Raw genomic sequence first — 24,481 nt, 5'->3', positions numbered from 1 at the left:
CGTGACTTCTAGACTACCCTACAGCCCCACCTATTCCAAAGACAGAATGAGCATCCTTCGCACATTGTACTTCAAATGCTTGAATAAGTAGGTATATGTTGGCTCTCTATGCCGTTCTCTGAAGTTTACGGCGCCACCCAAAGAACCTTCTTAGATGTTTGGTTAGTTTGTTGGTTTATGTCACATTCAGCAATAATCCAGCTACACATCCAGTCTGGACCAGACATTCTAGTGATCAACAGCATGAGCATCGATCTACGCAACTGGGTTAAGATGACATGTATGAGCGAAGTCAGCGAGCCTGATTATCCAATCCCGATAGTCGCCTCTTACGACAAACATCGGTTGCTGAAGACCTACTTATAGGCAGGCTCTCATATGGTTGGTTACCTTGGCGTACTCTGAAACAGCATGAGATTTAAGGTCGCAAACTGTCTTCATGTTGCATAACGACCAACCTGTCACTTGTCAATTAACTGCCAAAACATCGGCTTGGATCCACATCTCACAGGAGTATCAAAGATTGAGACTTTGAAGTATATGTTTGTTGGTGTTGAGTCCATGAATATTCATTTCAGGTAACAATGTCTTGGCGCTTTAACTATCGAGAACATGCATTTAAAGTATTGGTGTTTATTATATTTTTATTTTATATATTTTATTTTTATTTTTATTTTTATCTAATATTTTTTATTATATTTTTTTCTCGTGGTCTGACAAAGCTGATATGCTGCGCCACTCGTGAACATATCAGTTTTGTCAGACCACTCGATGAAACATACATGTTATTTGACAACCTTAACAAAATATCCTCTATTTAAGCAGTCGAGGTATATAAGTGTTTGAAGCATCAGTGTATAAGTGTTTGAAGCTTCTGTATATCTCGGCGTTTGACGGAGCAATGTGCCCACTTTTGAAGTATTGATGTATATGAAATAAGACATTTATTCCTACGTCCATAAGCATTAGTCGTTTTAGATAATTGATTTGCCAATTGTCTTGATTTGCCAACAAAACAAATACAAATATGTATCTCGCAAAGACACAAAAGAAATGTAGCTGAATTTAACTGAATGAAAAACCCATTTAGTTCAAATTTGAATAAATTGTGAAATACATGTTTTCAGTAAGTAAACCATTAATCGAACAAAACACTGAAATAGGTAAGCGTGTGAGATTAATGTAACGCCAGCTTTAACAATCTTCCACCAATATCGCGGCGGGGGACACCCAAAATGGGCTTCACACGTTGTAATAATCGAACTGGATCTTTGGGGTGATGAGCGAACGCTTTGACCACTAGACTACCCATCGCACAAGTACTTAAAGTAAGCTGATACGCATTCGAACCGTGTGCACCAGTTATCTGGAGATACAGGTGAAGGAGCATCACGGTGTCGGGTGAATGTCACATGGTCATCTCAACATATTTGCTGCTGACGTGAAATGTGTCGGACTGACGCACTCATCAAAGCTGATATCATGCCCAAATGTATGGCTATCACATAACACCAGGATAGCATACAGCGTTCCCTCCACAGGTCATGTTGTGACTGGAAAATTGTGTATTGGTGTCGACGTTATGCAAGTAATGTCAAGGACGTTTACATATATATTTAACTGTGTATATAAGTACATATGGGTATGAAATATAAGTTATGCAACGAATTTAATGAGACAGTCAACACATTGCCAGTGGATGCTCAGCACTGGTCCTCGGCAAGCCAGGCTTGTAGTAGGAGGCGACTAACGGGATAGGGTGGTCAGGGTCGAGTGTGCAAAACAACCACTGGCCCGCTAGCCAATGGATAGTAGAAATCCAGTTTGGCCAGGAAATATCCACAGTCCTTGGCCCTGCCGACTAGTGAATTTTTACTGGGTAATTTTGTAAATGAATCACTCTCTCAGACTTGCTAAGTTAAAATAAACTTTTAAATCATGCAAGATTATGACCTGATAAAAATAATCATCATAACAGCTTAATGATGAAATCCGCGTCAGATTTTAGACTAATGAATGATTCTGTGAGCAAGTAACTTTCACGCATAGCTAGATCGATTGACTAACAATTTAGAAAGTACTTTAGACACTGTCAGGGTCGCCGTCTTGGTGGATCGATGCTCATATTGTTGATCTCTGGATAATCTGGTCCAGTTATTTACAGACCGCCGCCACATACGTGGAATATTGCTGAGTGCAGCGTTAAGCACAAACGAACCAGCTTCTTACGTCCCATGTACTTGCGTGACATATTTCACTAAATTCTATGTCCCTTATGACATTCATGTGACTGACAAGAATTAGGAAACACATGACAAACATGCATACCTCGCTTACAAAACGTCAGACATCCATCATAACTACCAAGGTGTCTTACATGTCTCTTGGTACTGCAACCTCCCAATCTGTTTACTGACTCTGGGATACTCCCAGGGTTTGATGTCCGGAACAAAACTGACAATCTGAGTTATGTAGAGGCTGCAGTGCGGAGGATGCCGTTACATCCTCTGAAATGTTCTTGGTGGACCAACTAGGCACCTCTTAATAGGAAGCGTTCCAGTCGCTGTTTGGGATCAGTGTGTAGAAGGGCCACGGGATCTACATGGAGCCTGATCAACCTGTCTGGATCACTCTAAATCCCTTTGCTGCATTTATGTACTGTAATATATAAATTGTTACAGCACTAGAAGAATGATGCAGCCGTATGACGACAGACAGATGAGAATCGAGCTCAGTTTCCGTGAAGAAAGCAAGCCTTATCAACACTTCTACCAAAACACCTTCACGAGAGACGATAATCATACGTACTAGCATCTTGTATCAGTTAGTAAAGTATCCACCCTCAAATGTCCAAAGGCGATCATTTCTATCAACTAGTATTCACTAGGTGATTGCACATGAAATTTCTCGGATTATGCATACATATATGATTTTGTTTCTCAGTCGTGTTATTAACTGTTGTAGCCTGTATTTAGCTTCATACAGTTTACTCTTGTATGGTTCAGAACCGTCATTGTCCATTTGTTGCGACAACGCTTGAATCCCTGGTCTAACTCACCAACTTCATTGACCAAGGCTGAATGACACTTTGAAGAGTACTTTAGTTTACATTAATGCGTGTAAGCCAAGTACAAAAGTAATCTGTCTAACATTACTTGAACCGTGTGATTTGCCGTTCCATCAAATACTACCTATAAGGCAAATGGACTGCGAGCTCGTAAATGAAGCAATGATCGTAGATTTCCTCGGGTTCTGAACTTCCCTTCTCATTGCGGCGCCTTTTCAATTTAAAAAGAGCTCGTTATATCTCAGACATATATTTGCAGAGATTAAACGTTCATCTATTTACCACGTAACGCACGAACACGGGTGTTCTCACGCAGTGCTCAATTTAATGAGATCGGGATTCGAACCCACCATCATATGTCTCTGACTACCTCTGAATGAGACTGAGCAATGATAATGTATAACCTACAATTCAACTTTAACTGCATATCATTATATGCATAAATCTGTACATAGACACAACGAGTGGCTGGGCCTAAACATGTAATGTATCTATCCTAACGGTACATTGTGTCATCTGTCACGTCAAAGCCATAAGCCCTGTCTAAACATGGTATCAATGACCACCTTATCGGGCTTATTACTATACACTGACATCAGCACTCATGGTTCGTTATCGGTAAGCATGTATTTATATCTTCTGAATTAGCATGATAGTAGTTCATTAGTACTTTTAATATATTTGGTTTTGTGATAAGTAAAATTATCAACAGCTTTGGAGTGTATATTTGTCGTCAGCTCGTCGGCTTTGTTTGCATGTTAGATGTGAGACGTGTTTATCCCTTGTCGGCTGTGGTCTGAGCACAGTCGTGGACATTGAGTGGACAAAATGACAGATAACACAACCAGGTCTCCGGCCATTCATTTTCACTTCCGTGATAATTTCCCAGGCGATATTCTCTTGCAGGTAAATATTGTTTGCTTGATTATTCGTTTGTTTGTTACCACAGATCTAAGCATTGTGTCCAGTTTATTGTCACCACATCAAGAATAATTAGTCTTCAGTAACCCAAGCTTGTCGTAAGAAGCGACTAACATGATCGTATGGTCAGACTCACTATCTTAGTTGTCACATATCATCGTATCCCAAAATGCGTAGAACGATTTTGTTATGATCACCAGACTGACTCGATTATTTACAGACCGCCACCATATAGCTGGAATATTGCTGAGTGCGGCGGAAAACAACAAACCAACCAACTAACCACACCCTAATCAAATCAACTGTAAACCACTTCGGCATACTTGCATGTATGCCTGTTTTCAAGAAATATTCATCACTTGCATGATTTAAAAAGGGTACATAGCAATGGCGCTCTTAATCATAATTATAGCCGCCATGTCATTATATGTAATTTACTAGCACCCCTAAACTTCTAAATGCCCCTCAAAGTAATACAGTTTGACGTGTTAGCACAATATGCCATAACGTCATCATTTTGAGTTGTTTGGTCGAAGACACAGATTCGCTCGTTTGTTTGTGTGTTGTTTAACGCACCATCTATTGTGGCGACCTGGGAAAAGCATCGAGCATGGTCATCGGAATGGGATGACACATGACAAGCAAGTCAACAAGCGCCTAATCCCGTTAGTCTCCTTTCACGATAAGCATAGATTGCTCAAAACTATTTCTAACCCGGATCTTCACTTGCGTTCGGGTTCGATTCCCTATAAGGGTACAACTCGATGGCGTCCCATGTCGTCATGTTGCTTGACTATGACGAAAGGCGGCGTAAAATTATATTCACACATTCACATTTTCCTTTTACAAGGACGTCTATGTCCCTGGTAAACCCGTCGATGACATTCCATGTCGTCATGTTGCTTGGCTATTGCTAAAAGCGGCGTAAAACAATATTCACTCACTCACATTATCCCTTTTCTAGGACGTGTATGTCCCTGATGACGGTGCACATGCCAACACCTACTACTGTGGTCTACAGTGGAACAGCTTTGCTGACGGCCAAGGCTACCTAGGGATCCAGGACCATGGCAACGGCGACAAGTCCTACATCTACTCTATCTGGGACCCTAAGGACACCACCCTGCCTGCCAGCACTGCGTCCTACACGGGACTCTGGACTAAGGTGTCTTACTTCGGGACCGAGGGGAAGGGGATCCACATGGGCAACCACTCCCTGGGGTGGGCGCCCAACTACTGGTACACCCTGGCCACCAGAGTCTGGCAACATGGGGGACACACCCGTTTTGGATTTTGGGTCCACAATCAAGCATCGAAGGTACGCTAGAACGTTCGTATTTTCTACACCATGTGAGTGAGTGAGTGAGTTTTACGGCGCCTTTAACAGTGTTCAAGCAATATCACAGCGAGGGACGCTAGAAATCGGCTTCACACACTGTGCTCTGTATGTACTGAATGTCTGTCTTGAATGATGACGGCACCATGCATATCAATGGAACCATGGTGATGTTTAACAGGTTATAACTAAATACATGTACTATTTCTGAGATATGGTTGCACAAGGTCTGATTTCCGTAGTTCGAATCCGAGGTACTGGTACGATGTTTAGTGGTATAGTGGTACAAATCATCCAGAATTATGACGTGAAACTAGCGCCACAGTCAACTGACACCCCGACATATGGAGTACAGGCATCGGTTTCTGATAAGCATTTGGACATAATCGATAGGGTTTCGAATTCGCGAGTTGCCCTGATTATTCTTGGTTTGCAAAGATCAAGCCTGTGCACGAAGATTTCATTCAATGTGGAATAGATGAGATGTCTACATCTTTTGGTTGTCGAGCCACGTATAACTGAAATACGATTTACTCACTCACTCACTCACTCACTCACTCACATAGTTTGTAGCATGAGTAAACGACGCTTGGTTTCCCATTTTGCAAGCATATTGATTTAAGTAATTCATTATTTACGAGTGATAGCTATTTTCTTTGGAATATTGCTTAAAGTAACATAAATCACTCATTTTAAAGGAATAAAGGACACACTTATCGTGGGTATCCCTTGACTTTGTTAATAATGCTACAGCATGAAACTCACTCACTGACATATCAAAGGGATACAGATGTCCAAGCTGCCTAACGCCAGGAAAGTCTCTGATAAAACTTGCATCACTTACATTTGCCTGAAAGTAATTATTCGTTGGTCTGATTCCGCCATGCATATCATAGCCATGTTCTCTGGGAACGTGGGACATTCAAGCTGACACGCGCTGAAACAACTGAAATACTGTTCCAACTCATATCACTCACTCATTCTCTTCAGGTGTGGACCCATTTGGTCACCTTCGACTATCCAGTGAAAGACATTACCTTCCACACCACTACTGACAGCTTCCTAGAGGATTTCTATGGAAGTGGAAGACCCGACCGGAAGTTCCATCTCGGCCACGGCTACAAGCGAGGGACAGACAAGACATGGCGCCCACTGGACACTGCCCATCTACACGTCAACCAGGGCTATCGGGTCAAGGATTGGGAAAACAACTACAACGCCGGAGTCGGTTACGGCTACTTTTTCATGGAAACAGGGGAAAACATCCATCCAGCAACCGGACTGGGAACCGAAGGAGATTTCAAGATCACCCTCCCGCCAGCTCCGTTAGATCCCGCTATAGAGTTTGAGATCACGGAGGCGAAGCCGCACCTTGTCCAGTGGAAGGTTCCGGAGTCCTCAACGCCGCAGTTCCGATACACCGTGGAACTGAACGGGAAGCAGCTGACAGACGAGATTGAACCGGAAGTACGGTCTTTTCCACTGAGCGTCAGTAACCCTGGTCAGGAGGTCAAGGTCACTATTGAAGATCTCCTTGGTCATGTTGTAACTAAAACTGCCAAGATAGTCGACTAAAGTCAGTTTGGACAATCAGCATAAAACTATATGACATCATTCCAGATACATTTCAAATCCAGCTATATAAACACGATATGATTGTATCTATCTTGCTTATTTAACTGTGACAAGAAAATAATTCAACACTGAGCATAAAACATGCCAGTTGCGTATACATATATCCGTAGCCATGGTAGAAGCATGTCTTTAAAAGTAAAAATGTTTCACTGCCGTTCCCACTCACAAACGTTCTGTTCTGTTCTGTTCTGTTCTGTTCTGTTCTGTTCTGTTCTGTTCTATAATGCAGACCCGGAAAAACACTTAGTCGTATGTAATGTTCAAAGACATACAGAGTATATCCTACCAGTAATCAGACATACCTTCTTGAAAATTTTATCTTTTTCAAGCTCGTTTTTTACCACCTCGGAAGTGATGAAATAGTTTGAAATCTGACTTGATTAATGAACACATTTCCAAACATCAGAACTAAACTACCTCCATTCGTCTAGTAACAGAATGTTCATATTGTCAAATACAGTATATATATGGTTAAGTATTCTTTCTCTTTATGTTCAACTTGTTTCAAACTGCTGTTTTATTCAGAGATAATTATCTTTCGACTCATATAATTGTAGCTCAGGGAGAGTTCCACATTTCTTGTGTATTTTTGTGGCGTTATGTATTTGGATGATGCAACAAAACATACTATCCCAGTAAGGTTATTGAAAAGTTAGGCATTCCACTTCATCTCAAACACGCGCCATGAATGATTTTAAAACTTGCAATATCAATATGTGTCATGCACGTTTAAACAAAAATTCTCATCGTAATATCGCTCTGCACCTTATACATGGAAATATAATTCCCAAAGCGCAGAAAGTGCCTCTAAAATGTCTTTTGATATCCATGCTTAGTAACAATATGGCCTTATAATTTTTAAACCATTTGAAGCAGATTCTTAAAACAAACCATTTAACTAGTGACTTCTAACTATGACTTAAAACAGCTTTATGAACAAACACGTCAAGATAAATGAGAACATGTGATTTCGAGTTGATGTTGGTGATTCTAAACTTTGGATGTTCTTTTATGTGTACGGACTAATTTCAACATCTGGGTAATTATTGAGGCAAGTGTATGCGTTCAAACAGCAGTCTCAGCTTTCTGTGAGGTATTCAGCCTGGAAAGCGTGTTCAACGTTCGAAACTCTTGCAGTCATTCATTGTAACATATCACTGGGGATGTACTGTGAAATGTATTAAAAGGATATACCATTTACATAGATATTTTGAGTTTCATTTCTTTTACAATATCTGGTTTAAACCTTTGGGTTTGACATCCAGTGCGCAACTACGATATTGTTGTAGTACATATAGATACACTGACCCAAGACAAGGAAAAACTACTCTACATTACGTGTATTTGAAATCCGACCTGTAAAAATATAATGTAAACAATGTGTCAAGGACATGTTATACTCATGCTATAGTAAATCGATATTGTGTACAACCGACTGTTTTGAGCAGATATGGGTGTGAAAAGAGGTTTATCGCTTCTATCTTATGTGTAAAAAAGTAAAGGAGAGAGGTGGACTTTCTTTATTATCGAAGGGAGAAATACTTCAAGCATCACCTACATGAGTGCCAGCAACAACCCACTGACCTCGGTCTTGCTTTATTCAAGTGAGTTCCTAGTGGTTAAAACGTTCTCTCGTCACGCTGAAAACTCTGGTTCGAGTCTCCACATGGGTTCAATGTGTGAAGGCAATGCCTCGTGTCCCCCGCAGTGATATTGCTGAAATGTCGCTGAAAGCGGCGTACACCAAATGACACTCACTCCGTTTTCACATTATCAGTTGTCCAGAATGGATTTCCATATCTGCTTTAGATACGTAGGGGCATTTGAAAACTATTTTACTCTACAGAACTGACCCACATGCATGTATTTGGTGATTATAAATGGATAGGGCTATAGAAAAGAAACATTTTCACATTTAACCCAAATAACTCGAACATGTTAAGATCCGGGTCGGATTTGGTCTTAAGCGACCGAAGTCTATCGTAAAGGGGAAGGCACGGACTCAGTCTCGCTGTCTTTGATTCATGTAATTGTATCCAACTTGCGTTGACCAATGATGTCAATCTCTGAACTGTCTGGTGCAAAACGTTTTTAGTTTGTTGTTTAACACTGCACTCAGCAATATTTCACCAACATGGCGGTGGTCTGTACATCTGGTTCAGACACCCCGGTAATCAGCATCATGAGCCGCGATCTACGTTTTGGGGATACGATGACCTGTGTCAACCAAGTCAGCGAGTCTGACCATCCGATCGCCTTAGTCGCCTCTTATGGCAAGTGTGGTTTGCTGAAGACCTATTCTTAGCCAGATCTTCACAGGCTAATAAACCTTCATTATTTATTGACCACTTGCATATAGCTGGTCTGTTTGTGCAGTTCAGGGTTAAACAACAAACGCGTTATACGTCTTTTAGGTAATGTCCATAGGTGACTTGGTTGACCGCGAACTCCCCTTGAGACAGAGAACGCTCACCACTGTTGGTGTGTTATCACGGATTATAATAATAAACATATATTTACGATATTGTTGAACTCATACATAATGAATCTTCTAATGAATATTGGATGGTGTTGTTGCTTATACAAACATTCTCGATGCATAAGCTCTCGAGCGATGGTTCGAACCTGGTCCAAGAGGAAATCACAAATAACAAAATAGGTATAGCAAAACTCAAATTAATAACACAAGAATTGATTTCAAAATTTTCTGTAAAGTAATTACAAATAATAACAGAGACATATAATTTGTTTACACACCTTCTTTATGAGGAACTTAAACGACCTTAGCAGTTATTTACATTGTGGGTTTTCTTACAAGAATTTGTCTACATCTGTCATACTATGTCAACGAGGTTGTCCCTAGCCGACTACCGGCACTACGGGTGAGAATGACGTGGGACTGGTTTTATTCATCATGGTCAGATATCTGTTGCGCAGTGTAAAAGCAGCGTGTTTCGGTTGTCGTTGCCTTGTCAGCAGCCCTTTCTTGTTGCCGACCACTCGTCCCACTCCTGCGAAACGTGACATTGGAATACGCTGGTTAGACACCGAAAAACTCCGAGCGCAATAAACTGCAGTTTAAAGTGCATATATTCGAACATGTGACCTGGACACTACAAACGTCATGACCGTGATGCAGAGATGAAAGCAGTTGTCAAAATACTGCAAGCAAGCATACAACTACCCCGTATCAAATATATTACCATCAAATAAACATTTCCTTTTCTTTACTTTTTTTTCATCTCAGGGCGAACACTATTATTCCCCGGGAGACTATTCATTGCGCAGTTATATTCCTTCGACCGTTCTGCAAATATTTGGTTCTTATTTGTTTTTGTTGTGTTGTTGTTTGTTTGTTTGTTTGTTTGTTTGTTTGTTTTGTCTTTTTGTTGTTTTTTCTTTGAGGGTGTGTTTTTGTTTGTTATTTTCTTTGTGTGTGTGTTTTTGGGTTTTTTTTAAATAACGGCGGGTTTTTGTTAAAATGTATGTGATAGATTGGAACTTGAGGAGCATTTCATATCGTTTCATGTTGATGGGAGTAAGTTCATAATGGAAGACGCCTGCCACTTTGATGAAACCTGGGAACATGGGAACATGACTCCGAGAGTGGAATATGTTATCCACAGTCTGGACATTCTGATTCACTCATCGCGTAATACCAATAAGAGCAGGTGCCATGTTTCCGGGATGAGGGACATTCGTTAATCGTGACGAGCGTTTACAATATTACTCCGTTCATAATATTTGAGTAGATGAAGGTTTGGTCCAGGATGATGGGATTACCTTGCACGGTCATGAAGTCTGCGAAGTTCCACACCATCTCACCAACCAGGTACTTGCCTATCTTGGCGTCGAACAATTTGTGATATTCCTCCAGGAATTCTACCTGGTACTCTTCGGTGAATACAAAAGATGGATCCTAGTTCGGATATATAAATATATAGTTGGTTATATTGTGGTTCGATGCATACTATACACTCTAATACATAATGATGGGTATTGATACCGACTGATACGTGCTAACAGGTACTAGTGCGTGCTCATACACGCATGCATACTGAAGCATGCAGGTGCGTTCTAACCCCTACATATTGATGCAATATGGTGTACACAGAAGGATGATGACATGCGCACTGTTACATACTGATACAAAAAAGATACACACTGTTAAGTATTAATACGAAAGATGCATAATGTATGCGGAAATATATGGTTTTTAGTCATTTTCAAAGCGGATGGGTCGATCCATCTGCAAACCGACCACCACCACCACCCTTCCCCACCACCCTTGGATCAGCCATTGCAAATTGCTACAATCTGATGTATACACCTGTATATTTGTACCCGCTGATTCTAGGAAGTGCACCTACACATACTGAGACGCGTCTATACACTCTCATGCACACTGATACATATAGATAAGTGGAGACAGACATTGACATATATAAAGATAGATCCATAGACACTGATCCATGTATACAAATGTATGTATGCATATAGATTCATATTGATGCACACTGATACATACAGATGCACACTGATACATACAGGTGTATATTGATACTCACTGACACATACAGATGCACACTGATACATACAGATGTATATTGATACTCACTGACACATACAGATGCATACTGATACACAAGGATGCATACTGATACACAAAGAGCAAATTGATACTCTTTGATGCATACAGATATATACTGATACATACACGTGCATACTGATACTGACATACAAAGATGCATACTAATACAGATTGATACATATAGATACGTACTGAAACACTGACAACAGATACATACTGACACACACGGATACATACAGATACATACAAATACACACTGATACATACTGATACATACTAACACACATGGATACACAGAGATGCATACTCCTACATCGATCCCCTCTGATGCATGGTTTTACAGTCTGGTGTCACACTAACCCGATGGAGCCCTGGAATGGTATCCGCCCCGTATTCAGTGATGATGATAGGCTTCCGGTATTTGACCCTTGTGGCGTCAAGGTCGGTGCCCAGCTGCAACTGTATCACCTCTGTGTGACCGTTGTCGCTGTACCAACCGTAGTATCGGTTGTAACAGATGACGTCCACAAACTGCAACTAAAGGAGGATAGCGTTGTTGATATATCGTCACCATGCACCCTGACTGCAGTAGTAGTAGCAGCAGCAGCAGCAGTAATAGTAGTAGTAGTAGTCGCAGTTGCAGTGTCGGTAGCGGTGGTAGTAATATAATTGTAGCAGTAGTAATATTTGTAGCAAAAGTGTGGTGGTGTAGGTAGTAGTAGTAGTAGTGTCGGTAGCGGTGGTAGTAATATAATTGTAGCAGTAGTAATATTTGTAGCAAAAGTGTGGTGGTGTAGGTAGTAGTAGTAGTAGTGTCGGTAGCGGTGGTAGTAATATAATTGTAGCAGTAGTAATATTTGTAGCAAAAGTGTGGTGGTGTAGGTAGTACCAGAAGTAGTAGACATATTGGTAGCAGCAGAATCATGTAAATTGATGTAGGAATAATTATATTAGTAATAACTGAATTTGACATATTACATTCTCTTTATCATGTCAAAATTCATCTTACAGCTTTGTCATTTGTGTGTCTTTGGTCCGATACAAATGTCACCGGTCGTGTGGCATCCAAGCTCCTCGTGTGGCCAATAACCGACCTGTCCACAAAAGTAATGAAAACACAAGAAGTATTGCTGGATGTATGTTTCTGTATCGTTTATCAAGCACATTTTGCACTACGACACATGCGTTCATTACATTGGGTAGGGTCCAAATACGTAGAAGATTATGATACGTTTCCCGTTTTTAAATCATTTCATCTCCGAGTTCTAATGCTCTGGACCTACATGTACAGCACGATCGTAGTGCCACAATCACCAATCTTTATAGAAGTAAGTGACGTCACCCTGGATTTCTGATCCCAAGGTTTTTTACATTTGAAAGACATGCTCGCGGCATCAACGTTTATAACACATTTGGCATTTTCATGAAATCTTCGTATCCATGTTTGTGTCGATCGATGATCATAATGTCAATCAGTGGTCTGTCCGACCTGTAGGGGCGTTGGGTAGCCTAGCGGTGTCCCCGCCAGGATATTGCGGGAATAGTGCTTAAAGCAGCGTAAACTATCTCACGTGTTTGACCTACTGTTTACACAAACCCTTAATTGATGATGAGTGCGGGGTTATACAACAAGCAAATACTTTACAGAGGATACCTATATACCAACACATTAATCTCACTTGAAGTATGCTTCCGATATAGCTTTGTCAGTCCTGGGCTCGTTGGCGACAGACCACATGAACACCGAGGGCCTGTTTTTGTCTCGCTGCACCAGCTCGGTCATCACGTCAAGGTGATGCTTCAAGGAAATATTGCTGAAGTTTTCATTTCTGCAACAGATAATTGTTGACCAAAATCATAGTTTACATCAAGGTAACACACAAATATTTCCCTGAACGTCTAAAGTTACGTCATACATTTTAACAAAATATTCAACATACTGTCAACAAACATGCAGGACCTGGCATTGTTGAACTAATAAAGATGTGCATCAATTCAATGAACATTTGACTACTTAATCCAATTACAAGTGGTGAAAATGTCTTTGTGCACATTATAGGAAGGCTGTTAACAGACTGAACGATAACATATTGAAGAAGCATGGGTATTCTTAGTTATTTCATGGATAAATCTCACATCGTATCCTCCGATAGCAGACTTCGTGTTGCATGAGTGGGATGATCGTTAACGTTGTGTGTCCGCGATTAGGAGTCTTATTCTGAGCCTGAAGGTTCGAATCCCAAGTGGGACACAATTAAAGAAACAAGAGCGAATTTATTCTTCACTGAGAACGCACAAGGCCAAATATAACATATGTTAATATCTACAGTTGTTTTATCAACAGAGGGTTTACATGAAAACCCCTTTGAATTATGACCCACTCATCAATCCCGACTCCTGGACTCTCATCGATGACCATGATACCCTGCTGGTCAGCCTGGTCCATGATCTCCTCGGCGTACGGGTAGTGGGACGTCCTGAAACAGTTGACCCCCATCCACTTGAGCAGGTTGAAGTCCTTGGCGATCAGAGCATAGTCCAGACCCTTACCTCTGATCTACACAGAGAAGAAACAGAAGTAGTAGTGGTAGTGGTTGGTTGTGGGCTGGGCCTAGATTTTCGCAGCTCTCTTAGCGCTAAGATACTCGTAAGTGAATGTCAATGCATAGCACTTATTACTATTCTCGCCTTGAGATGGCTTCGAAAATTTAGGCCCTGAATGGTTGTTCAACGCCGAGCTCAGCAACATTAAAGATATATGGCGGCTACCTGACCAGACAATCCAGTGATCAATATTTCCTTGAGAATCGAATCTACGTAATTGGGACACGATGACATGCGTCAACCAAGTCTGACCACCGAGTCCTGTTAGGATACATTCCCTGAAATAGCCAAAGCAAACAGGGTATGCCTAGGTGGGGTTTATTTTAACCTTTCTTTTCTCTTTCGGGTCAGAATCGGTAAGTGGGAGGTAATGGTGTGATAAACAATCTTTTCAAAATTTTAAGATGAGATACTTTTCACATCTACACCATCCCCTAGGAGATAACATAAGAGTAAGTGACTGAATTTAATTTTACGTTACAATATTCCAGCAATATCACCACTCAAAACATTATAAATGGACTTCATAAATTGTACCTATGTACAGAAACCACCATCAAAAAAGGGATGAGTTCTTTTCAGTCGCAGACAAGGATCCTGTATACAACCTCTGAATATTTTTACCCAAACGGTTAGGACATATATAAGATCAGAGCGGACTATGCAACATTGCCGTGCAGTCGGTATTATGTTGACGGAGGCCTACTTACGTCGGAGTCTTCATGTTTGGCCACGCCCTGGCAGTAGAAGGGCTGGCTGTTGATCAATATCTGGGAGTCGGTCACGTGGACAGTTCGGATACCGAAAGGTAGCCGATAGACGTCTGTTCCCGTTGCGGACACTAGGCTCACCTGAAACAATATTTCTCGTGAATTAAAACAGGAATTGGTAAATATTCGAATTTAACTCAAAACATTGAAGTCCAACATTCAAATTGCCTTCTATTGCATGAAGCATTCCTATGTTCTTCAATTGATAAAGCATAAGTCTGGATTGTTTAAGAGGGGGTATAATTGCTTTCTTCTCGAACACTGTTTCTGTATAAAGCTGAATGTAAAAATACCGTCCCAACAAGAGACACGTATGATCTGCTTGAAATGATGATGACACCAGATGCTCGCAAGACAGGTAGGAAAGACCAGGTCCTCTTTGATGGACAGGGTGACCGCAGGGCCTCGATTTTACGAAACAAACTTAAGTCTCATTTATGACTTAAGTTAGAGATTTTACTCTAATTTGTGGAAAGCAGAATAATTTATTTCCTAGCATGGACTGAAATCAATATTTATCTCAAACACAGTAGACAATTTGAGTTTGTTGGATAAATTACTCAAATTGTTTGGGCTTATCTTATAAATGCCGTAGAGTTAGAGTTGAAATGCAGTTCAGCTGATTCAAATTGTCATACACAGTTTGAAACTTGAGTAAAAGTCGGAATTAGGAAGAGATAAGGGCAACTATGGGGGAAATAGTAAGGGGAATGGTAAGGATTTAGGTTGATAAATGATAAAGGACACACCTTGCATTCAGGTGACGGTAATGTTAAGGGAAACGATAATTACAATGGTAAGGATTTATATTAAGGTTAGATGAAGGACAAAGCTAGGGAAGAATAACAGGCTGGTGTTGAGGAGATGGCAAAGGTAGAATGGGAGACAGAGATACAGGGTTTAAGTAAGAACCGAGGCAAAGACAAGGGCAGCACTTGCAGATTCGGTGGGATCTAAGCCACATGTGTCAAACAGGTTCAGTGTGAGGATGAGAACGTAAAACCAGAAACGTGTAAACGTTTATGTAAAGCCAGTGACAATGGTTGGGGCAACAACTGTGTAAGGACCAAGATCTCACGAAACTATGGACATACTGATTCACCGTCTCACCTTAAACACATACAGATATGCGGGCGTGCCGGGCGACATGGTATACGGGTACCACAGATTGGGATTTGTGACCGTGATGACTCCGCTCATGCGGTCCGAGCTGCCCACGACGTTCCCGGCTTTGTCCACTACGTCGACGTTGACAGTGGTGACGCCTGGACTGCCTCCACTTTCAACCTTGTAGCTGACCACGCCTAGGGAACAAGAGATGTTTTCTTCTACGTTGTTACATGATAAGTGTAACTGATGACATTTACTCAATATTCTCTTCTTCCTACATTACCTGTGTTAAAAAAGTGTGGTTTTCAACCATCAGTTACTTCAGGTCATCAATTCCAAAATCGGCTAAACACACCCTAGCAGGTAAGAAGTCTGCACTTGTACATAATTTATTAAGCCTTTTTGTGTTGCCCTACACCGTTATATTATTGGAATATTTCTAAAGGTGATCAGGCAAATGTCATAGGAAAAAGTGTCATGGAAAAAAGTCAGGGAAAAATGTCAGGGAAAAAAAGTTATCTGAAAAATAAATACTGTGAAACATCCTGGTGTTGTTGTACAAAACAATCTTAGCGCTAAGACTACCTCAAGTCTATGTTAAGGTGTGGGAGTTACGGTCACCTTAGCGCTAAGACTACCTCAAGTCTATGTTAAAAGTGTGGGAGTTACGGTCACCTTAGCGCTAAGATCGCTTTGTACAAAAACGCCCTTTTCTCCAGTTATTTAGTCTTCATACTGTATTTTATAAATACTATTTTACTTTCATCTTCAGTAATAAAATATACTGCACCATTCGTAAAAACTAATTCAATAACAACTGTTACAAGAAAACGTCCTGTTCTCGAAATGCAGCATTGACCGCACTCATGATCGTAGAGATGTCATGTATGAGTCGACTCATAAATACACCGAGGATGTAGATGTTACAGTCACCTTTTCCTGCAGCGATATCCGTAGTGATGGTGACGTCGTCGATGTATGTGTTTGGTGTCGTGTAGAGTCGTACGTGTCGATGTATCCCCCCATAGTTGAAGAAATCCATCTGTACATTCTGTACAAAGTATCCTGCTGGATATCTGAAGCAGCGAACAATATAAAGAGGAGGTGAGCATGGGTGAGTGAGTTTAACGCGGCACTCAGCAATATTCCAGCTATATGGCGACGGTCCGTAAATAATGAAGTCTGGAATTCAGGGATCAACAACATGAGCATCGATCTGCGCATCTGGGAACCGATGACATGTGTGAACCAAGTCAGCGAGTCTGACCACCCGATCCCGTCGCCTCTTACGACAAGCATAGTCGCCTTTTGTGGCAGGCATGGGTTGCTGAAGATCTACTCTAACCTGGATCTTCTAGAAGAGCATGGAAGTTAAATAAAATATTGTTTGATTTAGAATTTCCAGTCTTTCAAACACTGTCTCATTCTTCAACACTCACACATTCAAGATTATTAAGCTATTATTCAACCAGCCACACACTAACACATTTAGCAGTTCATTCTGCCTCTCACACGCTCACTCATCATATCCTTCTGTCAATCAGTCTTTTAGCCATTCATTCAACCACTTATTTTGCAACTCACAAACACTCGTTCAACAATTATACAAGCACTCATTCAACCACTCATTTAGCCACCCACACACACACTTGTTCAACCACTCTTTCAATCATTCATTCGAACGCGCAGTCAACCATTCATTTAATCAACCATCCAACTAACAAAACTGGAATTGTTTACCTGGATCTGTCTGTCTTGTATGTGATGGATCCGGGAGGGAGGGTGTGAGGTGTCAGGGTATTATTTACTGCGACCGTCACGCGGTTACTGCCGCCAAATGTGACGTAGGAGTTAATTTCCTCCTCAAAGGGCAGGTGTCCCCCATCGTGTCGCATTACTTCCTGCGAGTTGACGTACTGTGGACAAACACAGGACAAGGTATATCCTGCCACGTAATTAAAACCTCATAATTCCCTCTAGATACACAGTTAGCGGTGACATATACACGATCAAGTATGCCATATGACTTATACGAAACGGGTGTTAAACGGGTTTAAATGGGTGTATTACCTGAGCGAGAGTGTAATAATTGAGAGAGCCGTCACACTTGCTTCACAGCACAAATGTCATGATTAAATGGATAGTTTAACTGATTAAGAACACCACCAACACTGACGGAATATATATACGTATGACTAGTGGGCTTGGAGTCAGTACCCGCGTTGGAACCACGGCATGGTATCTCAGAGGGATAGCGCTATGTGGGATAGCAAAATGAAACGAAACTCAAAAGCAAAACACTTGATAAAAAATATCATGAAAAACAAGATATTTTGAAATTGTGTTCGGTACAAGTTACTTGACTGAAATCTGTTGTCAACACGCTGCAAATAATTTAGGCTGAAAACACAGCAAGGAAACCCCTTTTAAATACTCTTCCAGCAAATCACCATCTTTTGTATGCCAGCGCATATCAGGACAGTCATATACACGGCGGCTAGTGAAACTAGCGGCCACTTACAACAATGGAGTAGTAATGGGCACTGTCAAATCTGAGGACGACCCTGCGTTTCTGCCAGTCGGAGGAGACGAAGAACTCTCTGTCATACCAGACCCAGCCGACGTAGTCCCTCAGCGCCTTGTCCTGAGTGATGTCGTTAAAGCTGGAGGGCACGGGCATCGGAATAACAGGTCCTGTCTGAAAACGGGTGAAGAAGGGGTTACCGCACCTTGTAACTGGAGGGTGACGTAAGGGGTCACATGTTATGTCTCAGTAACGTGTACACACGAACTGGTACATCCTAGGACCAGAGTTCTCTCTCTCTCTCTCTCTCTCTCTCTCTCTCACACACACACACACACACACACACACACACACACACACACACCACCACCACCACCAACAACAACAACAACATCAACAACAACAACAACAACAACACCAGCAAGTCACTTTACGCTAAGTGCCCTTTTGCCGTGCACCGAGATTTATCCTTACATTTGCCTTGCATGTACGTAGTATAGCTACTGCTCATTAAGTCGTGAAGATCCGGGGTAGAATTGATCTTCAGCAACACATGCTTGCCGTAACAGGCGACTAACGGGCTCGCTCACTTAACACATGTCTTTGTATCCCAGTTGGGTAGGTAGATGATCATGCTGTTGGACACTGAATTGTCTGATCCAGTCTCGATTATTTACAGACCGCCTCCGTATAGCTGTAATACTGTGGCTTTAAATAACGAACGAACTATAGAGCAAATTACAGCTCATTAATTACAGCGCATAGCCGGTCCAAAATCCGGAACACGTTCTACGGATGGTTGGAAACAGAAGATTTAGTTTGTGATAAAGAATGGATTACTAGACTACCAAGAACAGAAGACAGCACCACAGTCTGCGGTGTCCTCTATCGCCTACAGTCCAGGCAAATTGGGACACTTCTTCAATACCCGTGCTTTTCAGTTGAGAGGAGATGGTAGGGTGGGGTAGGGTGGGGTAGGGTGGGCATCAACGTAGGAAATACATGCAGATATCTGTATGAAAGCACGCTTGTTTCTGGAGAGGACTTACAAGGTTGTCAGGTTCGCTGACTTGATTGACGTCACCTTATTACAGTTGTATAGAGCGATGTTCACAGGATTGTCTTGTCCAGACATGATTATTCACACATCAGCATAGTTTAAACGTGTGTTATCCCACTACAGTGAATTCACACAGTAGATTCATTCATTGATCGCATGTGAAACCACAATTTCAGACCCCAGGGGTTGGTTGGTTTGTTTGTTTGTCGTCACACCCGGTATTCCACCTATAAAATGGAGAGGTCTGTAAATAATCGAGTCTGTACCGGCCAGTTCAGTGATAAACATCATGCACAACTACGGAGTTGGGACTCGATGACATGTGTTAACCAGAGTTGAAGAAAACTGTTTCCAGTGGAATTGTTCGATTTCGGCAATTTTAACAATGATGAGACATTTGTAATTCAAATGTCTGCGTGCCAGCATTGACTGGGTTCGGTTCTTATTTAAATTAGCTAAAATGCAGGCTAAATTTAGTTTACTGATAACCTGGAAACTTCCAAATTCCAGTAACATACACATCGATATACTTGCCATGTAAATACTGAACGCTTGGGGGCGGTAAGGTCGACAGACTAGTGATTACAGCATTCGTTCGTCACGTCAAAGACCTGGGTTCGAATCCCCACATGGGTACAATGTGTGAAGCCCATTTCTGGTGTCCCCTGCCGTGATGTTATTTGAATTGTGTTAAGTGTGGCTGACAATCTCGCTCACTGTACACACGAACGTCTACTAACCTGAGATAATGGCGACTTGAACCAATTTTTGTCGAAGCCTTGTTTCCTGGAGGGTGACGAATCAGCGCGAAAGTTCCACATACCGTCCAGATTCTTCATGTCTCTACTCTCAGACTCCCGGGGGTAGAGCATCCCCTTGCCTGCCACCCCGAGGACGAATCCCATGAAGCACAAAACTACCCTGACCATCATGGACCAGATCGACATGAGGGTACACAGCGACTGTTTGCTAGACATCCCATACCGCTGTGCCCAGGCTAACTAGAAATCCCTTGTTGTGTGTAGATAAGATGTGAGCTGACTGTAGTAACTGATGAAACACGTAAAACCGAATTTCTCTTGTGTTTAAATACGAAAATCAATGATTTACTGATGTCACTACAATTTATAAATTTGCATGTTAGGCATAAATTCACCGTTAACATTTTACACACGTGCTATTGGCATGTACTATAGTTAAAAATCTGTCTGTCTATTTTCACTTGTGCTTAAATAGTAGGCAGTCCAGACTTGATAATTTACAGTCCGCCGCCATATAGCTGGAATTTTGCTAAGTGTGGCGTAAAACTAAACTCACTCACTCACTCAAACATACGGGTATAACGAAGTGGTGACATTTTCACTTTTCATTCTTCATATTCACTTAGCTGTAAACAGGAGCAGTGGGATAGCCCTGTGGTTAAAATGTCCTCTTGTGGCACCGAAGCCCCAGTCTCGATTCTTTACATTGGTACAAAGTGTGAAGCACATTTCTGGTGCCCTTGATGATGTTAAACTGCGGTGTAAAACCATTCTCACTCACTCGCATGTCATTAAGGAGTTAAACGCAACATACTGTATATGAAATGGTTTTCTGTCATTAATTACTGAGTCCAACAACAGCTTAGGGGAGGACGCGTCAGGTAACCTTTGAGATTGACCAATCAGAACACAGCTTACGAGTACCAAATCGCGAAAGTGGACATTCGCACATACGTTTTGAACTTTTTATCTCGAAAAGGTTCGTATCCGAACGATTCCGAATGCTATTTAGCATACGCTCTTTTCCGGGTGATGCACATACAACCATGACAACGGTGAGTAAACAGTCGCTCAAAATGATGTTTTTGGAAATAATCAAGGATGTCATCTTGCGGAAATATTACCTAATGGTAACCATGTCAACACAAACCCCATAGCGTATATACTGCAGGTCAAATAATTGCGTTATATGCGGATTTGAGTTATGGTGGCGGTCTGTAAATAATCTAGTCTGGACCAGACACTCAAGTGATCAACAACATGAGCATCGATCTGCGCAATTGGGACCCGATGACATGTGTCCACCAAGTCAGCGTGCCTGACCACCCGATCCCGTTAGTCGCCTCTTACGACAAGCATAGGCGCCTTGTCGTAACTGGGCTTTTGGGTGTTAGTAAACCCTCTTACTAGTTACCTGTTACGATGACCGTTCTGCCTTATTGGGGGTGCTGCCAGCTCTGGTGGCATACTCGCTTGGTCCGTCCGGGTTGCTACATGTAGGAATGAGTGGTCTGACGACCGGGATTCCTAACTAACACATAGCATTCATGTACTGGCACTCTGGCATACAATAAATAACTCAACACAAGTTTCTATACTCACATCGGTTTACTCGATCCCTCTCTTCATAAGAATTGGTCTTGGCTTGGACAGGGTAGGGCAAGCTCTTTACTGATCAATCGGGATGTGAACGTTCTGCTGTCTCTTCAACCTGCAACGCACCTCGCACCTTTTTAGTGCTGACGGTATCTTTTTAAGGTGCTCGAGCCTGCTCCACCCTTATCACATGACCATCTACCATCTCTCTGATTCGTTACAAGTTACATCATTCCCTGGTCTCATGTCGTGATTGGAAATCTCCCTTAATTCTAATCAGTGACTCAGCTAACTCGGAAATCTCAATGATAGATGTAGAAATCGTTTCTTGGCGGTGGTATAGCCTGGCAGTTAAAGCGAAGACATGGGTTCGATTGCCCATATGGGTACAATGTGCACATTTCAGGTGTCCCCCACCCTGATATTGCTGGGTTATTGCAACAAGCGGCGTAAATCCATACTCACTCACTCACTCCATCACAGGTAATATCGATCGGTAAAGTTTATCACCGACACCAATCACGCTGAAACGCACAAACCTCATGAAATCTAAAGGACAGAGGGAAATGTTCCCCGAGGAATCGTAACTGAATTGCTTAGATCGATACTTGATCACTGGATTGTCTAGTTTAGATTATTTGCAGATATCAGCCATACAGCTGGAATATTGCTGAGTGCAACGTAAAATTAAACGCACTCACTCTTATGTGTACATGTATATGTTTACAAAAATGAACATTTCAACAAATAAAGCATTTTTTATTACAAACGTAATTGTACAAAATGTCATAGTAATTACTGGTACATACACGATAAGGCAAAGTTCTGATTGCAAATAAAAACATATCCTGAACACAATATATACTCTTCAAAGTAGGGGTTAATGAACTTGCAATTTGGTTAAGAAGTGTAAACGTTAACAAACGGTTCAAGGACAGACATCACCACCATTTCCCTCTATTGCCACCCCTAAACACAACGCAGTAGCCCCATACACGTGCATGGGGTCCCATTCTTGATTTTGACGTTTTTTCAAGAAGGTCGAGAAATCACTTAGAACATTAATTTTGACATTCATCTGACATCACACATTTGTTAGTGTTTGTTTCTAGTAGTCTGTTTTAAAATCAAAACCGTATACATGCAAATTGCATGCCATACACCAATCCCTTACATTCCAAATAACTATGGTTGGAAAGGAAGTGCAAATGGTGATGCAATCTCAAAACATTCAATACTATCATATCAACATTGATTGACTCCGATAAATCGCCTAAATATTTTTTTATCGTAAAAATTGAAGATAACCAAATTTTTTGAAGAGTAAATATAATACATATAATACAGCTGATCGAAGTATATACTCATTGACACGAAAAAGGGAACATCGATGAGTACAAGTGTTCCTTTATTTATTTCCACAGTGCATACCTTGTGAGGACACCTGGAATAGAACAAAGGAACACATGTACTTTCATATGTTACCTTGTGTCCACGAGCATATGCATGATATCTGTAGGCAAAATACTATGTGGCGCTCTATACAAAGTCGGAATTGAGAGAGGAGACACTAATTAATTGTTTTGAATGGAATCACCTCCGTCATCTGTAACATTAATGATGCAGAAGATGAGTATCATCTTTTACATCTTATATGAAGTCATTGTTTAAAAAAATATACATATCAGATGTATATTGTAGAAACCTAAACACAGGTGTCATCGTTGTTGAACCGTTCAAATGCATTCATTTTCAAAACAAACTGAGTAAATAATTCATTCAGAGACGGCTGTTTCCTGTTCTGTGGAGATGGGGAGATGGAATTTCACATGGAGTCTAGATATGCTACAGATGCAATGTCTGATATCTAAATAGAACCTGTTTATTTTTTAAACATGGTAGACAATTGTTTCTTTCAGACTTTGATATGTGTTATTTTCTCAATAAAATACCAATCACTAAGCATATGCTTTCGTCATTTTTACACGACATTCCATCGGTAGAGTGCAGTTAATCAAAGATATGTACATAGATATAAAATATATCATTGTCACTATGTAAACATTTCGACTTACTCATTCCGAATTATAAATATATCCATCCAATATATCCCTGTACTTCAAGAAAAGTAGTGTTCAATCAAATGTAAATGACAAATACATATTTCCTGAGTGCTGTGTCGTCTCACCGTGTACATAATAACACGCTATCATATATGGAATATATTAAGCTTCGAAGCAACCTAAAAGCAAAACTGAAGCTACACACACCTATTGTCTTACGAGTAATAATGGCTACAATATATAATTGGTAGTTATTGCAAAATTGTATAACATCTGAAGATGTAGCCCAGGATGTCCTCAATATGAAGGTTATACTGGACATGATCTTCATATACCTGGTCGATGTCCTCCCCAGATGTCCTCAGAGTGGGGCTGTTCTTCTTCATAGGCCAAGACCTTTGCTGACGATGTCCTTTTGTAGATATCACCATAGTAAGCCCTGT

The 24,481-nt window shown here is 41.2% G+C and overlaps 2 protein-coding genes across 2 annotated transcripts; one reads left to right on the top strand and one right to left on the bottom strand.

The window, feature by feature from the left end:
• Positions 1-3,732: 3,732 nt before the first annotated feature.
• On the top strand, positions 3,733-8,159 carry LOC137284590 (uncharacterized). Its single transcript, XM_067816467.1, has 3 exons — positions 3,733-3,973; positions 4,953-5,306; positions 6,315-8,159. Exons 1-3 carry the CDS (start codon positions 3,896-3,898, stop codon positions 6,897-6,899), a joined length of 1,017 nt encoding a protein of 338 aa, XP_067672568.1. The 5' UTR covers positions 3,733-3,895; the 3' UTR covers positions 6,900-8,159.
• A 1,544-nt stretch (positions 8,160-9,703) lies between these two features.
• LOC137284582 (beta-glucuronidase-like) lies at positions 9,704-20,566 on the bottom strand. Its single transcript, XM_067816455.1, has 12 exons — positions 20,359-20,566; positions 18,556-18,732; positions 17,775-17,950; positions 16,968-17,110; positions 16,035-16,228; positions 14,865-15,005; positions 13,932-14,107; positions 13,230-13,379; positions 12,560-12,644; positions 11,911-12,087; positions 10,743-10,878; positions 9,704-9,970 (listed from the first exon to the last, which is right to left on the bottom strand). Exons 1-12 carry the CDS (start codon positions 20,563-20,565, stop codon positions 9,819-9,821), a joined length of 1,914 nt encoding a protein of 637 aa, XP_067672556.1. The 5' UTR covers position 20,566; the 3' UTR covers positions 9,704-9,818.
• Between the last annotated feature and the right edge of the window lie 3,915 nt (positions 20,567-24,481).

This window comes from Haliotis asinina, chromosome 1 (genome assembly GCF_037392515.1).
Source record: "Haliotis asinina isolate JCU_RB_2024 chromosome 1, JCU_Hal_asi_v2, whole genome shotgun sequence".
NCBI classification, from domain to species: Eukaryota; Metazoa; Mollusca; class Gastropoda; order Lepetellida; family Haliotidae; genus Haliotis; species Haliotis asinina.
The sequence above is the reverse complement of the archived record's forward strand: the minus strand, read 5'-3'. Positions and strand labels throughout refer to the sequence as shown.

What these genes read in the sequence shown, in the direction of transcription:
- LOC137284590 (XM_067816467.1), top strand. Translation starts at nt 3,896, where the DNA reads ATGACAGATAACACAACCAGGTCTCCGGCCATTCATTTTCACTTCCGT. An exon ending in CAGGCGATATTCTCTTGCAG is followed by an intron (nt 3,974 to 4,952) that starts GTAAATATTGTT and finishes TCCCTTTTCTAG; the next exon opens with GACGTGTATGTCCCTGATGA. An exon ending in TCCACAATCAAGCATCGAAG is followed by an intron (nt 5,307 to 6,314) that starts GTACGCTAGAAC and finishes CATTCTCTTCAG; the next exon opens with GTGTGGACCCATTTGGTCAC.
- LOC137284582 (XM_067816455.1), bottom strand. Translation starts at nt 20,565, where the DNA reads ATGTCGATCTGGTCCATGATGGTCAGGGTAGTTTTGTGCTTCATGGGA. An exon ending in CCAAACATGAAGACTCCGAC is followed by an intron (nt 14,108 to 14,864) that starts GTAAGTAGGCCT and finishes TTCTCTGTGTAG; the next exon opens with ATCAGAGGTAAGGGTCTGGA. An exon ending in CCAGGAGTCGGGATTGATGA is followed by an intron (nt 13,380 to 13,931) that starts GTGGGTCATAAT and finishes TATCTGTTGCAG; the next exon opens with AAATGAAAACTTCAGCAATA.